The sequence below is a fragment of the Lepidochelys kempii genome, chromosome 5, assembly GCF_965140265.1.
Source record: "Lepidochelys kempii isolate rLepKem1 chromosome 5, rLepKem1.hap2, whole genome shotgun sequence".
Taxonomy (NCBI): Eukaryota; Metazoa; Chordata; order Testudines; family Cheloniidae; genus Lepidochelys; species Lepidochelys kempii.
This window is the reverse complement of record NC_133260.1, coordinates 131697768-131714248: the sequence shown is the minus strand read 5'-3', so window position 1 is coordinate 131714248 and position 16481 is coordinate 131697768. Positions and strand designations below refer to the sequence as shown.

General features: G+C 45.4%; 1 protein-coding gene across 10 annotated transcripts in view; it reads left to right on the top strand.

Annotated features, from left to right (window-relative positions):
• The window catches only part of NRG1 (neuregulin 1), a 707377-nt gene that overhangs the window by 463346 nt on the left and 227550 nt on the right, over window positions 1-16481 (top strand). The window contains exon 1 of one of the 10 annotated variants that reach the window (XM_073345926.1): window positions 7770-8131. The exons of the other annotated variants lie outside the window; for them this stretch is intronic. Coding sequence (XP_073202027.1) covers window positions 8020-8131 — 112 coding nt within the window. The 5' untranslated portion in view covers window positions 7770-8019. Of the gene's footprint in view, window positions 1-7769; window positions 8132-16481 lie in introns of those variants that run through there. 10 annotated transcript variants of the gene reach the window in all.

Below are 16481 nucleotides of genomic sequence, written 5' to 3'. Positions count from 1 at the left end.
AGGATGGCCTGGTGGTTAGGACAGTAGCCTAGGACTTGAGACCTATGTTCCAGTCTCTACTCTGGAGTAAACTTCCTGTGTGGCCTTAGGCTAAGTGACTTGCCCTACTGTAAAAAAGGGGAACGTAGCACTTCTCTACTGCATGGGATGGAGAAATACAAAAAAGACTGGAAGACTCGCAGATACCGTGGATAGTGGGGGCTGTAGAAGTACTTTAGATCGGTGGTTCAGGAAAAACCCCTCGCTGGCCGGGCCGGTTTGTTTACCTACTGTGTCCGCAGATTCGGCCGATCGTGACTCCCACTGGCCACGGTTCGCCGCTCCAGGCCAATGGGGGCTGCAGGAAGCGGCGTGGGCCGAGGGATGTGCTGGCCGCCCTTCCCGCAGCCCCCATTGGCCTGGAGCAGCGAACCGCAGCCACTGGGAGCCACGATCGGCCGAACCTGTGGACACGGCAGGTAAACAAACCGGCCCGGCCCGCCAGGGCTTTCCCTGCACAAGCAGCGGAACAAGTTTGGGAACCACTGCTTTAGATAAGTAGTACAGGCAAAATGCCACTCCAGTTTGATTGAATTGTGTTGGCTGATTCCAAAGAGAAGCAATTCTCTTCAGATAGCTGGTGATTCAAAGCAGGATAGGAGTAGCAAAGTGAGCCCTGAGGGACCCAACAGAGTTTGAAAAAACTAGCCCTGTGGTTTAGTTGGAGATTTGGGAATAATCATTCATTCTTGGATAAAAGCATAGCATTTATGAGGTAATGCATCCGGCCCTGTTAGTTGGTTTTGCCTTAGACCTGTCTTAAAAATTCATTTTGCTGCCCATGGCCTTGTTTTCAAAACCTCTGGTGCCTGGAGCTGTGTGCAAAAATGTCTGCAAAGTTCTCCTGGCTGCCCGCGCAAGCCCAGTATTTTGGATATAAAATTGGTGCTGGGAATGCAAAGGCCAATTTCTGGAAATTATGCAAATATGAGACTGCCCGGTAGCTGTGCATTTTCACACGCAGCTGCAAATGCCTGATAGATGGGGAAAATGATCCCTTTGGGGACGGTCACATGCGTGCACACACACGAATGATTTCACATGCTAGTGTTAAAAAATTGTATTGAGAACAATTCAACCTTTCTCCATGCTGCCAGTTTGTAATAATTTTCTGTTTGATGGTGTGGCCTGGTGAAGTTTATATGAGACCTTAACAGAGTGGTGCGATATCAATAAAACCTATGTGCTGTCACGTGGCAAAACACCGGACTGTGGGTTTGGACTAAATTCAACCAGTAATAAGCTCATGCAACTTCATTCGAAATCCCTGGGCCAAATTCAGTAGCTCTGTATACTTTAGTGTAGGCTACCCATCAGAAGTAAGTTGACTGTAATGTTGGTGTGAACGTAAAAGGCAAAGTAGTGTAACCCACATTGATTTGTTATTCAGTAGGGACTAGATTCTCTTTTCACTTAGTCTGATGTAAATCAAGAGTAACCATGGATTTACTCTTGACTTGCATCAGTGTAAGTGAGAGGCGACCCTGAGCCCGACTGAATATACTTCTTCTTCTAAGCATATGCTCAATGTGGCTCAAGTGGCATGTGACCAGGATTCATCACTGAATGTGGGCTGCTGGTTGGATCATTAGCTTCCCCATCTTGGGCCAGGTCCTGACGGGGAGTGCGGCGTGAACTGAATCAATGTGGATTATGCTACTTTGCCATTTCAGTCACGGGAGTTACACCAATATAAATGAGAGACCCCGCAGCCCCAGGTCTCAGTGCAGAGCCTGCGTTGCAGAGTGTTACTGTTTTGTGGATCTGGTTGTAGTGGACATTGAGATAAAGTAATTAAACTGGAGGTTGCCAAAATCATTCCTTAAAATAGAACTTTACTTTCTGTGCCCTTTCTCCCTCATTTATCATTTAGAAAAGGCCAAATTCTGCTGTCAGCTATATGGGTGAAGTTCTCACCGACTGCAATAGGAGTTGCACTTCTATAAATGAAAGGAGATTTTAGCACAATATATTTGAAGGAGACTAAAATTTGTCCTCCATAAATCCATGTAATTGCCACAGACTCATACCAGACCTCTCACTGTGTCAGTTTCCTGCCTGTTAATCTGACTAGCAGTTGCTGATTTAAAGCCCCTGAAAGCTCAGAAATAATAAATATTAAAACTCTGATTCCCACATTGTGACATTTTCTGAACTTTCACAGATCAGGTCCATAAAATCGATGATAAATCAGATGCTGTCGGATCCTTTTTCGTGGCAGTGTATATACAAACACATACACAAATAACTCACAAATTTGCCATTTCCAGAAAAAAGACGCTAAAGAAACGTCATCCCCTGCCACAAGCATTACTGTTGCCAAAGGCATTGGTCTGTAGCAGTGACCCTTAAACCACGGCTTGGAGACTTTATGTAACCAGGGTCTGCATCTTTGTAAAGGTCAATAAAATAAAAGCTACTGCTGTACCGATTCAGCGGAGTCCGTGTCCAGGGGTTTTATGAAGCTTACAAATGTTTAACTACTGACAAAATCTCAAGAATAGTCAGAGATGAGGTGGTTTATTCCCATTTAGAAGTTATGGGCCTGATTTTTGTTTATGCTACATTTATACTGAATACACTACATATGTGGTCACCTTAAGCCCCCTTTCTTTATACTGTCAGAGCAGCAGAAAGGGGCCTTACCGTATATGAAAATTCAGGCTTATGCGTCTGAAATTCCTCTCACTTACAGGGGTTTTAAAGTAGTGTCAATCGAGATCAGTCATTGATTGGGTCTGTCTGCACTTTTTGTGATTCCCAGCTCAAGGAGACATACCTGTGCTAGCTCTGATCAAGCCAGTGTGCTAAAAACAGAATGTAGCCAGAGTGGCGCAAGCAGTGGGAAGGTTTAGCTGCCCTAGAACACACTTAGCGTCTCAGAGGAGAGAGTACGCAGGGCGGTTCACCTGTCCCATCACTCGCTCTACTACGACATTCTAATTTTAGGGAGCTAGCTTGATGAGCGTGTAGACACGGATTTAAGAGAGTCCACACAAGGGGATTGTATGTAACTAAATCAATTGAGGCTGTGTCTACACTGCCACTTTCAGCTCTAAAACTTTAGTCATTCAGGGGTGTGAAAAAACGCCCCCCTGAGCGACGAAAGTGTTAGTGCTGAAAATTGCCAGTATAGACGTGCTTTATCGCCAGGATCCGCGCGCCCAGGGATAAAGCTGCCACCGCTTATTCGGGGTGGTTATTTTTTATCGCTTGGAGAGCTCCCCGCCCCCGGCGATAAAGCGTGACAACACTGCCCACCTTAGAAACCAACTTAGTTAAATTGGTGTAGCGGAGACCAGGCCTAATGCCCCTTTATATCACTCTGCCAATGTAAAGAAGCCTTAAACTGGATGTAAATTATGGGTCTGTCCAGACTGCAACCATTGGGAGTAACTGTGGCTTCAGCTGACATATCTGAGCTAGCCACAGTTAGGCTAGCCCTGTAAATCCCAGAAGAGTGAAGTCACAGCTTTACTAGCCCTGTGAGGAATTACCCAGAGGGCTTGTACAGCTCATGTTGCCATGGGTTCACTGGTCTGGGATCCGATCTAGTGAAATTAAGGCCAGTTCAAGTGCATTTACACAAGTGTCAATTGCACCCAATGACTGCAGTCTAGACAGCCCCTAAGTGTAAATGAGAATCGGCCCTTAGCGTTTTAGTCGCAGAGCTGTTTATGTCACTGGAGCACTCTATTTATTTTTCGTTTAGTACGAGGCTCTGTTCCCTACATGTTGCAGTCATTTCCACAAGTGCAAAGTGGGTATTTTAGTAGGATTTTGCTCACTTTGCACTGGTGTAAATAGCTGCACAAGGTGCAGGGCAATGGAGAATCAAGCCCTATGTATCCAATCTACCGCATGTGGGATAGTCTTGTGGTTAAAAGATAGGGGTGGAAGCCCAGAGATCTGGGTTGTCAGTCTGGCTGTTCCTCAGGTTTCTGTGTAACACATAACAAGTCTGTGCCTTGGTTTCCCCATCTGTAAATAGGGATGATACTTGTCTGCCTCACAGAGTTATTTCACTCACATTGATGAAGTGCTTTGTCTTCAGATGGAATGTGCTACAGGATTACCAAGTATTAATGTATGTGCTTAGCAATGTAAGGCCTGGTCTACAAACAGTTTTTGTACTACTATGTCAATTACGGGCATGATTTTTACCAGTGAAGTTGCACCAGTACAAAACCTAGTGTGGACGCATTTATATCAGTATAAAGGTGCCTTCTTCCAGTATAGCTTACTCCACTTCCTGTATGGGACTAAGCTGTGCAGGTAGAAGCTGTCCCTTTATGCTGGGATGAAATCCCTCTATCCTGAGGCCATGTCTACACTACAGGGTCTATAGCGGCAGAGCTATGGCACCTTAGCTACGCTGCCATAATCCCAATGTAGATGGCATTGGAGGATTTTTTCTATTGCTATAAGAACACCGTCTCTCTACGCACCGGTAGCTAGATTGATGGAAACATTCTTCCATCAACCGAGCTGCGACTACACCAGGCGTGAGGTTGACATAGCTGCAGCATTTAGGGGTGTGTCAAGTTAGTGATGCAACTTTTGTGTGTAGACACAGCTATCGCCAACAAAGCTCTATAATTCCTGTGTAGTATCCAGGACACGAACATTTTACTATCGCTACTAAAACTAATTTAACAAGTACAGACAGTGCATTAAAAACATCAGACCCAATCCTACACTTCTCACTCAGGCAAAAGTCCCATTGAAGGCAGTAAGAGCTTTGCCTGTGTAAGGACTGCAGGGTCAGCCTTATGATTTGCAGTGATGATTGATTTAAAAAAAAATCTTGTCTATTTAAACTTTGAAACTGTTGAAGAGCTGTGGAAAATGTTAACAAAAAACTAAATTTGGGGACAATTTTCATCATAATTGTCCATCGGTTGTGTGTATGTGTGTGTGGGTGTGGGGGGGGTGGAAGTGAACATTTTCTAGCCAATTGTATTGGAAACCTATATTCTACCAACATGCTGCCATTGGTCAGTTCCAGTGCTTCCTGCAAATGGTGACACAGCTGCTGTTACCGGTTATGCCACGGTGCTTGGAAGCTGGCACCAAGAAGATGCTGAGGGAGAAGGGTAAAGTACCAGGAGCTGCCCTTGCCACCTTCTCACTTTTTATCTAGAAGTAATCTCTTCTGCAAACGACTATAGACCGACAACGTGTCTCAAGGGAATGAATTCCCTCTGTGAGAGCAGATTCTGATATCCATACGCATGCCAAGCAGTCCCTTACCATGCAAGTAGCCCTGTTTATTTCAATGAGACTGTGAGGAGTAAGTAAGAGCACCAGAATCCGACCCTCTGTTTTTAGACCATGATCCTGCGGACCTTCAGTCATCAACTTGCAGTATTGGAACCTAACAAGGAAAGCTATGTCTAAGCATACAGTTCGCTGTCTGCACTTGAAAAATAATAATACAATTAATTCACAATAATTAGTATAATACTATCCGTTAATAAATAGTGGGGTAAAACTTTACCTTGAGCATGTAAACTTAAGTATGTAGAAGATTAGAAGAAAAGTGTTTGAAAGTACAGTACATTTCTCCACATTGATTTTTCTTTCCACATTTTGCCAGATTATGCTTCCTCCTTGCTAAGTAGTGACCCCTTCAGGAAAAACAGAGCTACTGCATCCAATAACATTTTTTCAATTGCAAATTGTGCAGAGACCTGCTTTCCTTTTCCGGGCTTTAGATTAATCCCTGTCTGGCCTGTTCACATGTCAGAACACTTTGTATCAAGAATTCAAGTGCAGTTTGAATGCACTGAACACTGGAAAAATAGACACCGATAGTGACTTTGTCTATTAAAAATTTACGCATGTTATTCTTTCATACACTGATGATGCATATTTCAGATAGGGCTCAGTCTTGCAACTCACTGGATTTTCATTAACATCAGTGAGTGCAGAATCAGATCCAGTTTTGATGGTCACTGCAGTATTGTCAACTCTTACGCTTTTATCACATGTGTCTCAAAATTTGGTATGTTTCTTAAAACCCCAGATGCTGGAATCATGGTCCCTGGCAATCACAGTTTTTATTTAAAGAAAAGTAAGTTTCTAGCCAGCGTGAGTGTGGAGAAAAGCTTGAAAATATGAACCCTAAAGGCTACAACCCTAGACAACAAATAAAAGGAACCTAAAATGTATACTTCTAAATTCACATGATTTTCTTGAAATTTAATTCATATTTTTTCAACAGTTGTAGTTGGCAATATTAGACATTATTATCGCACCATTTGTGCACATGGTGATTATTTTAAATACTTTGAATCCTAGGGACATTAAAAATAACATACCATTCTCTGTTATCTACTAAATGTTGATAAATATTAAGGGAAAATTCAGCAATCCCAATTTTAGGCACCAGTGCTGCCTGTTATTCCGCACAGGTCAGCTCTGCAGGGTCCCATTATAATGTAGGTCTGGTTTCAAACAAGAAAAATGTTTTATTAAACATTACTAAAGTGTCCAGGTTTTTGGGTGACTGTCACTTGGGTGCAAATGTTTACAGGCTCAGGTCCTTAATGAGATAAGAAGAATTCAGCTGGGAGCCTACAGCCTGCATAGTCCACTTTAATATAGTATTTGTTCCTACAAGAATCTGGGCATCATGTGCACTTTACATGGGCTTGACACCCGTGATAGGGCTCCACACAGGGACAAGGATCCACTTTCAAAGAACAGCTTGTAGGATTGAGGTTTGAAAGCCCAACCTCCCCCACACAAGCAACCTGACCCCTATTTAAATTGCAAGACTAGTTTCCACTGTACAAAAAGGTCCCATATTCAGCAAAATATTTAAGAAGGTGCTTAAATCCATCCCTGTTCAGCAAAGGACATATGGGTAGGTATGGACTTCTGAACTGGGGTGATAAGAAAGAGGCTTATTAGCCATGTCAGCCACATGTATTGTTAAACATTTATGCACTTTGCTTTCCAGACCTTCATGAAGGAATCAAAGCATGAGGCCTGGATCTGGTGGTTAGCTCAGCATGCAGAACATGGCCTCGAACTCCCTAAGAGTCCCCGCAGTATGAAAATGTGGCAGACAAATATGGGGGCCTGTTTTGCTTTGACAGTACAAGGGGAAATCATTAAAGTGAAAGGAAACAATGAGGGTTTTTTTATTGTTTGTTTGTTTTTAAACAAGGGGAGACTTTAACTTCCACCATGCAAGTAGCCACAACGCTCTTTACACTTCTTTGGGGCCTTTCAGTGGAGGCTCTCCAAGAGTTTGGGACTGAACCTAGCCGTGCCCTGGGGGAAGAGGGAAGTGGCCTGGGGTCAGATCTCAGAATGCCACATGGCTCTCAAATTGGGCTCCCCAGTGCTGTCCCTCCTTGGGGGGACTTTCTCCCCTCTGTGCTAGAGCTTTGGCGGGGGACAGGGTCCCAGGCGCGCAAAGCTCCCCGCGGGGCAAGGAGGCGCTTGCAGCCGGGGGGCGGTAAAAGCAGCACGCAGCTGCCGCCGCTCGGGCCAAGGTGCGTGTCCCTGCTCACCAGGCGTGCGCACAGTGATTTCCCGGCCGCTCGAGCGACCTCTGTCGGGTTCTCGCCGCCGCCGCCGCCGCCGCTCCTCCCCACCCACCCACCCACAGCCCTGTGCCCCGGACCTGTACAGGCTCCTCCCGGAGCAGCCTGCGGTGCCCGGGGCGGGTATTAGTGAAGAGGGGGCAAAGCAACGCAGCAGAGCGGAGTTTCCCAAAACTTCCAGGAAGTCCTGGCGCCTTGTCCCAGGTGGCAGCGGCAGCAGCAGGAGCGGGCAGCGAGCAGAGCGGGACCCCGCAGCCGGGACAAGGGGAAGGGGGCAGCAGAGGGAGAGGCGAACTTCCCCCGCCAGCCGGCTCGCTCGCTGCTCCAGCCGGCGCGCCCGGGGCAGGCAGAGAGCGGGGCCCGGAGCTCAGCAGGGGAGAGGGGCGCAGCGTCCCCGGGCGCGAGGGCAGCACCGGCCGGGATGTCCGAGAAGAAGCGAGACGGCAAAGGGAGGAAAGGCAAGAAGGGCGGCAAAGGGGCTGGCCGGAAAGCGGATCCCCAGGACGGGGGCGCTGCGGCCGAACCTGTGGCAGGTAAGTGCCCCCCCCCTCTCTCTCCTGCTTCTCGGGGCTTGGCGGAGTCCGTGGCTCGCTGCGCGCCCTGGTCCCTTTGCGCCCCCCAGGGCGAGCCCTGCGTCCTCTCCCCGGGTGACCCGCCGCCGCCGCCGCCGGGCACAGGTGCCCCTGGGGGGCAGGAGGAGCCCCGCCGCCTGACCCAGCGCGGATGCTGCGGGAGCCGGGCCCCGAGAGAGCCGGGGAGGGGGCCGCGCGGGGCTGCTGCTTCCCCATCTCTGCGCGCTCCGCGCTGCGCCCAGCGCTGGGGCTGCGCTGCTCCCTCCTGCCTGGCAGCGCCGCTGGGATCCGCCGAGCCGGGGTTCCTCGGGGCCGGCCAAGCAGCTCGGGGCCAGCCTGTGAGATCCCCCTGGCACCAGCGGGCTCCTTAGTGCTTTCCCCACGCCCACGGCACTTCTCTTGCGGCGACCCTCGTGAGATAACCCACGTGAACTAGGAATAGTCTGTAATAATGGGCTTACTTTGTACAGAGCCTTAAGCTGACACTAGTGTGTGTGTGTGAGAGAGAGAAAGGGAGAGCCCAGTGTCAGCCACATGTCATTCAAGTTTTTAAGGTAAGCCCTTGGCAAGTAGATTTTAGTTTATTTTTTTACTCCGGTGTGGTCCTGGCATCTGTGATAAACCACAGAGCCATCTGATGAGCTGCATTTATGGTGTCCTTTGGCCACCTTGCATGCACTTTGCCCCCTAATTCATCTCCATTGGGACTGTGTCTGAGCCCAAACTTTTGAGCTGCTTTCAACTTTTGATTTTAACAAAAAGAACACACTGTTAAAAAATGTCCCCTGTCCATCCCCACTGTCCCCAAATTAGTCTGGTCTGATAAACCAGACCCCTGGTACTTTAAGGTCAGGTGCTTTGTGAGCTGTCTGGGCTAGAAACAGCTGTAGGTACCTGCCTATGTGGATCAGCTTGCTAGATCAGAGCCTAGGATATTGGGCCTTATTACTAATTAATGTTATGTATTATTTTTATCCTAGTATTTCTCAATCACTGCAGTCAGGATCAGGGTCCTGTTGTGCCAGGCACTATAGAAACATAGGAAGACAGGACCTTGCCCTCAAGACCTTATATTATGTCACCATGATTTATCAACAAGCTATTTTATACACATTTCAAATGTAAGCTCTTTGGGGCAGGGACTGTTTCTTACTATGTGTTTGTGCAGTGCTTAACACAGTGAGGCACTGACCTCGGTTGGGCTGTCTATAATGGACTGTCATATAAATACAACAAATCCAGAATTTGATTTCCCCGTGGCCCTGTGTAGTGGTTTACAACAGTGCAAAATGAGTGTAAAATGTTGAAATTCAGATTTGGTAGCAATTTAGAGTCATCCTCACTTTGTGGGGTGCAGGGTAGCAGAGAATCAGCCCTCTATAGCCTAGAGATCTCTTTTATTTTAAATCTCTTGCCTTTCATTGGTACAGTTGGAATATTGTTAGATAAGGCGCCTTGCTTTACAAGGAGCAGCAGCGGAAAATGTGAAAATGCTTTCAAATGCCGAAATTAATGTTTCTTTTAATGCACTGTGACCCACAGGATGCTGTCACACAATATAAAGGTTTAATAATCAGCCATTGGAGATGACTTGTGTAATTCACTAGTGGCAGCTATCCCAGTCTCATGCCAGTAAACCACACCACCGCCATGTGTGTCCTCTCTCGCTCTGTCTTGCTCAGTGAGAGACAGATTGCACGGCTTGCACTTATTAATGAGTGTGAATAAGAGTTTTAGATACGTCAGGGGAGGCTTCCCTTACGATGCAAAACCAGGTACAAATACTCCTTTGACCTTTTTATTATCTATCTCTCGATCCATCTAGGTTTTATAAAGTTGCTTGTTATCACTGTAATATCTGGGTGGCTTCCAAAAAAAAGGAAGCGCCAAAATCCCTCTCCCTTCCAGCCCTAAGTCTCTAAGGTGCCACAAGTACTCCTTTCCTTCCAGCCCTGCCGACCGGAACAAGCTTGCAGCTCCCTGTGGGGGAGGAGATGGGTGATATAAGTTTATAGTGTGGGGATGGAGATGTGTTTGAAAGGGTGGTTATAGGTAAGCAACGTCAAAGAAATGGCTTTGCAGTTCGCTCTGAATGCGGAGATGGCGGCAGTCATGCTAACTGTGTCTGGTGATGAGTTCCATTGTCTCAGTCCAGTTTTCATGGAGCTTCTGTCTCCTGCAGAGATTACTCTTCTCTGGGCTGTTGACAACTTAATTTTTCCAGCCGAGCAAAGTTGTTATGTGAGGTCATCATTGTATGAGGAGAGAGATGGTCTCTCCCGGAGTAGGGCCAATTCTAAGCAGGGCCATGAAAATCAGTACAGAGACCTTGAACTGTGTCCAATGGGGAGCCCGTGTAGGGAGCACCGAATGGGGGGATTTATGTCCCCAAACCCTGTGTGTGTCAGATGAGCTGCTGAATCAGGTGTAGCTTCCTATAGGCTCATTCTCCGGTGTAGGGAAATTCCAAACACATGGGTCCAGATCAGGATGCAATAGGATGGGGGCATTGTCCTCTGACCAACTGCAGAGGGAAGTGGAAATTCTTTGTCAGCAAGGATATTTGGGTATGTAACTGCATTTAATGACTCAGTGACAACCCCAATCATGCTGTCTGATCTTAGAATCCAAGGGCAGGTGCTGTCAAGGGCAGGGGTTGCAATGGAGCAGGTGAGTTGTTGGAAGTATGCCTTTCTTCCTAGCAGCATCACATCAGTCTTATCAGGATTCAGCTCCAGCCAGCTGCTCGTCAGCCAGGTGCTGTGAGGCCTTGCCGACATTAGAAAGGGATTGCTGGTATTGCTATCCTGGCAAACCCTCCGAATATAAATGTACCTTTTACTCGCAAAAGAGAGCTTTTGCTAGTATTAGCTTATACCAGTGCCCCAAACACAATAAGCTATACCAGCAAAAGTACTTTTTCGGCAGTATTACTGCATCTATGCTAGGTATAAGAAATATGGTGAAAAAAAATCACATCCCTAAGTGACATTGCTGTAGCTGCAAAAGTTTCTAGTCAGGCCTAAGTCTCATTTCATTTTATGTAATTAAATTCCGGGTCCTTTAAACACATGTGCATGTGACGAGACAACTCATGTAGAGTCATTCCCATGTGTAAGTGTTTGTAGGCTTGAGACCTAAATGTACAATTTAAACTTTCATGTGAAACACAATGCACCTTTATGCGTTAGTTCTGTCACTGAACACGTTCAAACAGCTGATCTGAGGTTTGTGAGTTATGTCTTTTACCTGTTAAGAACCTTCTTTTTTCTTTTTTGATAGTAAGTAACATTAAAAATCAAAGCTCAGCATTTCAACCTATTAATGAAAACTGCTATTCCAAAGTGGGAAAGACAAAAAATTAAACATATGGGGCGGAGCAGCAGATACTAGTTTTATGCTTTAGGTTTTCGTTCTTTATCTCCTTTAAGGTGTCTCTGTCTGTTGGTTTTCTGGGATATGAAATGTGGCAGTTAAGCTAAGGAATTCTTCCTAAAATTCTCTGTACCACTAGAGATAAACTTAGTAAATAAATTCTAGCTTTTCTCAATCCTTTTTTCTATTTTTGATGTCAAAGTAATTCAGATCCTTTCAGTCTTGGGGCTGGAAGCATTGTTTTAATTTGTAACTTGTCATTAGCTTCAGAATCAGCTTTATTATTTAAATGAATCACACAGGGAGGTTTTCTTTTTAACTGAATTGTCTTCTAAAGTTACTCTAGGTAACTGCAGAACATCCGTCAAAGAAGACAGAGATGCAAATTTAAAAAGGCTTTCAGATAAAACAGAAACAAAGAAAAAGAAAAACCCAAACTTTTTAACACTTTTCATTGCACAGAGTAGAATAGGGGCTAAGTGCCAATATTAAAAAGGATCATCTGAGGGATTGTTTGTTGCCATAGTTTCTTCATCCCTAAAATTGTGCGAAGGAACAATATTATTCTCGCTTTCAAATGGTCTTGAACAAATCAATTTTATCTGGCTTGTCCTAACTCCAGAACTATTGTGTCTTTATTCAGTGGGGCACGTCAGGCTCTTGTGAGTACAGGTGGTGGAAAAACTGAGAAACTTAGTATTACAAATGGATGGAAGCTGACAGCTTCTCTCCAAATGACATCATTGACCTGCTATGCTAACTAAGTTTGCAAATAGGCTGAACAGTTCTGTTGGCGGGCATTCTGCGACACCAATGGAATACCCCAGGGCATCCCGCAGAGAAGCACTCACTCCCTGGCAGAAGGGGAAACTGACATCAGAAAGCTGTGACTTTTTGTCAGTTTCAGATGCTTCCTCCAAAAGCCACAGCAAGTGGATGCTGAAGCTTACAATATTGTTGTTATTACTCATATTGCAGTATCTTCCAGTCAGGACCCCATTGTACGCACCTGTCATATAAAGACCATCCCTGCCTCAAAGAGCTGACAATGTTAGCACGTGAAAAGAGTACAGAAGGGGAGAACAAACAGGAGGGGAGAGGGCTGGACAAAATCACAGTGAAATGACTGTGTTTGGTAAAATAAGCACATCAACTGCCTGGTCACAAGCATCACCGCTCAGGTGAGTTTTTTATGGAGAGTTTGGGAGGAGGATAAGGTAATGGCTTTGCGGATATGAGCAGGGAACTCCTACTAGGTGGAAAGGGTGGGAAAGGAGAAAGCATGAAGGTGCTTGCAAGAAAATTGGATTAATGGGCAACAAAGTGTGGCATCATTGGCAGAGCAGAGGTCATTGGGGGATGGAGTCAGACTGTGTGAGTGGGTTAGATCAACAGCTCGATACCTTACTAGGGTCGACAGGAAGGGCAGGTGTGATGGGGTATACAAACCCCACACTGGACTACAAGGGGTTAAAAGGCAATACTGGGCCCTGGTCACCCCACTCCTCCGGGCCTGCTGAGCATGCTGGTGAAAAGGGGCAGTGGACAGACTACAGGAGAGAGGGATCCTTCTCTGGGAAGCCTGACAGAAGGTGGAGCCTGAGAGGAGGCCGTAGAGCAGGGAAAGCCCTGGTAGACCCTTCCGCAGCCACCACCCACTTTAAAAAGCAGCAGGTCTTGCAGGGACTTTGTCTGTGAAGCTTGTGATTGTTTGGACCATAGGAGCCATGCCCCAAACTGAAGGGGCCCATAGGTAGGAAGTAGTCCATGTCGGTGGATTTAGGCTCGCTTCGGCTCCCACAGGGCCCCACTTACGGGCAAAGGACCCAGATGCATCGGGGAGATCCATATGCTCCTGGCCTGGGGGCAGGTACCAGGCATTGTTACCACCCCTTCCCCTGACAGCAGGACAAGGAGGTCAGGTTCACTAGCCACCAAGCCTCCCAGCCCTCTGAGCACCCTATCACAGTGGGGCTAAGCTGTGAAGGGTCTTCTAGGTAGAGATAAGTTTGTTATGGTGGAGAAGGTGGGAAGCAAAGATGGAGGGAGTAATTTCAGAACAAAGAACCAGGGGATACAACCTTAGCAGCACCATACTGTCTCGCATGACTTCATAAACAGACTAGGGAAATACAGCCTTGAGGGTGCTACTATATAGTTGGAAAACCATTCCCAGAGAGTAGTTATCAGTGGTTCACAGCCAAGCTGGAAGGGCATATCGAGTGGGGTCCCTCATGGATCGGTCCTGGGACTGGTTCTGTTCAATATCTTCATCAATGATCTAGATAATAACAAAGAGAGAACACCTACAAAGTTTGTGGACTATACCAAACTGGGAGGGGTTGCAAGTGCTTTGGAGGATAGGATTAAAATTCAAAATGATCTGGACAAACTGGAGAAATGGTCTGAAGTAAATAGGATGAAATTCAATAAGGACAAATGCAAAATACTCAACTTAGGAAGGGAACAATCAGTTGCACACGTACAAAATGGGAAGTGACTGCCTAGGAAGGAGTACTGCGGAAAAGGGATCTGGGGGTCATAGTGGACCACAAGCTAAATATGAGTCAACTATTGAAAAATAGTGAACATAATTCTGGGATGTATTACCAAGAGTGTTGTAAGCAAGACACGAGAAGTAATTCTTCCTCTCTACTCCGCGCTGATTAGGCCTCAACTGGAGAACTCCCCAGTTCTGGGAGCAGCATTTCAGGAAAGATGTGGAGAAATTGGAGAAAATCCAAAGGAGAACAACAAAAATGATTAAGGGTCTAGAACAGCGTTTTTCAAATGCAGCCACCAGGGACTTTTCTTGTGGCCAGAGCCTCCTGGGCTGTGATGGTGAGGGGGAGGGTGAAGTAGTGATATTCGTATGTTTGTTAATATCACTTTTCACAACGGACTTACTAGCTAGCAATACATAAATTACAAAGATTTGGATGTGTATATGTGCATATTTATTTGGTTTTCCTAAAACTAATTAAGTATTTTAGGGAAAAGTGTGAGAGTGGCCACCAGCAAGAGTTGGTGGCCGCACTCTGAGGCCACCAAAAAATTTGTCCTGAGAACTCCTGGAAACATAATCTATGAGGGAAGATTGAAAGAATTGGGTTTGTTATTAGTCTAGAAAAGAGAAGACTGAGAAGGGACATGATAACAGTTTTCAAGTACATAAAAGGCTGTTACAACAAGAAGGGTGAATAATTGTTCTTGTTAACCTCTGAGGATAGGACAGGAGGAAATGGGCTTAAATTGCAGCAAGGGCAGTTTAGGTTGGACATTAGGAAAAACTTCCTAAGTGTCCAGGTAGTTAAACACTGGAATAAATTACCTAGGGAGTTTGTTGAATCTCCATCATTGGAGGTTTTAAAGAACAGGTCAGACAAATACCTGTCAGGAATGATCTAGTTATTACTTAGTCCTGCCCTGAGTGCAGGGGACTGGACTAGATGACCTATTGAGGTCCCTTCCAGTCCTACACTTCTATGATTTTGTGATTTTTGAATGGACTTGAGGAGAGGAAAATTGCATTCACTGAAGCCAGAGGTCTTGAATGATGGGAGGAAGTGGTGCTGACCACAGTAACAGAGAAAGGCAGAACCAAGGGCTTGGTGGAGAAGATTAAGAGCTCAGTTTTGGGCATGTTAAGTTTAAATAGATAATCATGCACATTTCTGAGGAGAGATCTGAAAGGCGAGCCAAGATCTGGATGGAAGAAGGCAGGTTTGGAGGAGCGATGAAGATCTGTGAATCCTTTGAGGTGTTAGCCAAAGCTGTTTTCAAATTAATGTTTGACCAATTCTAGGGGAAAATAATCTTGCCGAATAAGTGACAAATTTATGTTATCGTTTCCAACCCAAAATATTTAAATACTCCTGATATGACTGGGAAGGAAAAGCCCTTTACCTCTATGCAACGTGTGAATGATTCCAAACATACCAGACCATTTTCAGAACAATTTGATAATGAATCTCGTTTAAAGCATGTAAGTATCTTCATGGTTTGTGTACTATGTGAGATCAGTCACTATTCAATTGCCTTTGACGTAACACACCAAGAGCTACTCCAGGATAGCCACTGGAATGCAAATAAAATTGTAAGTACATACCAGTATAGCTACAGTATGATTATCCAATAACTATTGGCTGTGTATAGAAAGGTATTCCCCTGAAATAAGTAAAGAAACTCTCCTAAACTTTGTGCAAATATTGGTAGTTGGGGAAGGCTGAACGTATTTGTCTCTGGTATAATATTGTTCAGATTTGTTTAGTGATGTAAGGATTTTAAAACATTAACCCCTGGCAAAGCTTGTGAGCTAACACTTAAATCTCAGTTTGTCTCACTTGTCTTCCCTCCTGAGACTACTGCAAATGCACTAGTTGAGACAGAAAGAAAACATAAATTGGTGTGAAACAGTACCCGCCCAAACAACTATGAATGCTAGCTGAGATGGTAAGGGGTTGAACTCAACACTCTCAGTCTGGGATCAGCTGAGCTCCCCATCTAGGCCCCAAAATATGTGGCCAAATTTCAAAAGGTGCTGAGCCCTTCTGAAAATCTGGTCACAAGTGTCACAGTAGGAGCTGCTGAATGCTGAGCACATTGGAAAATCTGAGCGTTATTTAGGTGCCTAAATGGGAACTGCACTGTCTTGAAAATCAGGACCCGCTAGCTGAGGTTGCTGAGTCCTGGAAAATCTAGTCTTGAGCTCTTTTTAAAATCTAGCCCTAAATGTCCAATAGTAGTTTGGGGCAGGTGCTTACAATCGAGAGTCAAACAACGAAGAACAATCATGTCGCAAAATGTTAGAAGTTCTGGAAATGCTATGAATTCTTACCAAATCAGTGTTTTGTTAACATTCCAAAAGTAACAAGAGTGAATGCAACTTTAACAGCACTGATAGTTTATCATGTTCCGTTATGATACAAGAAAACAA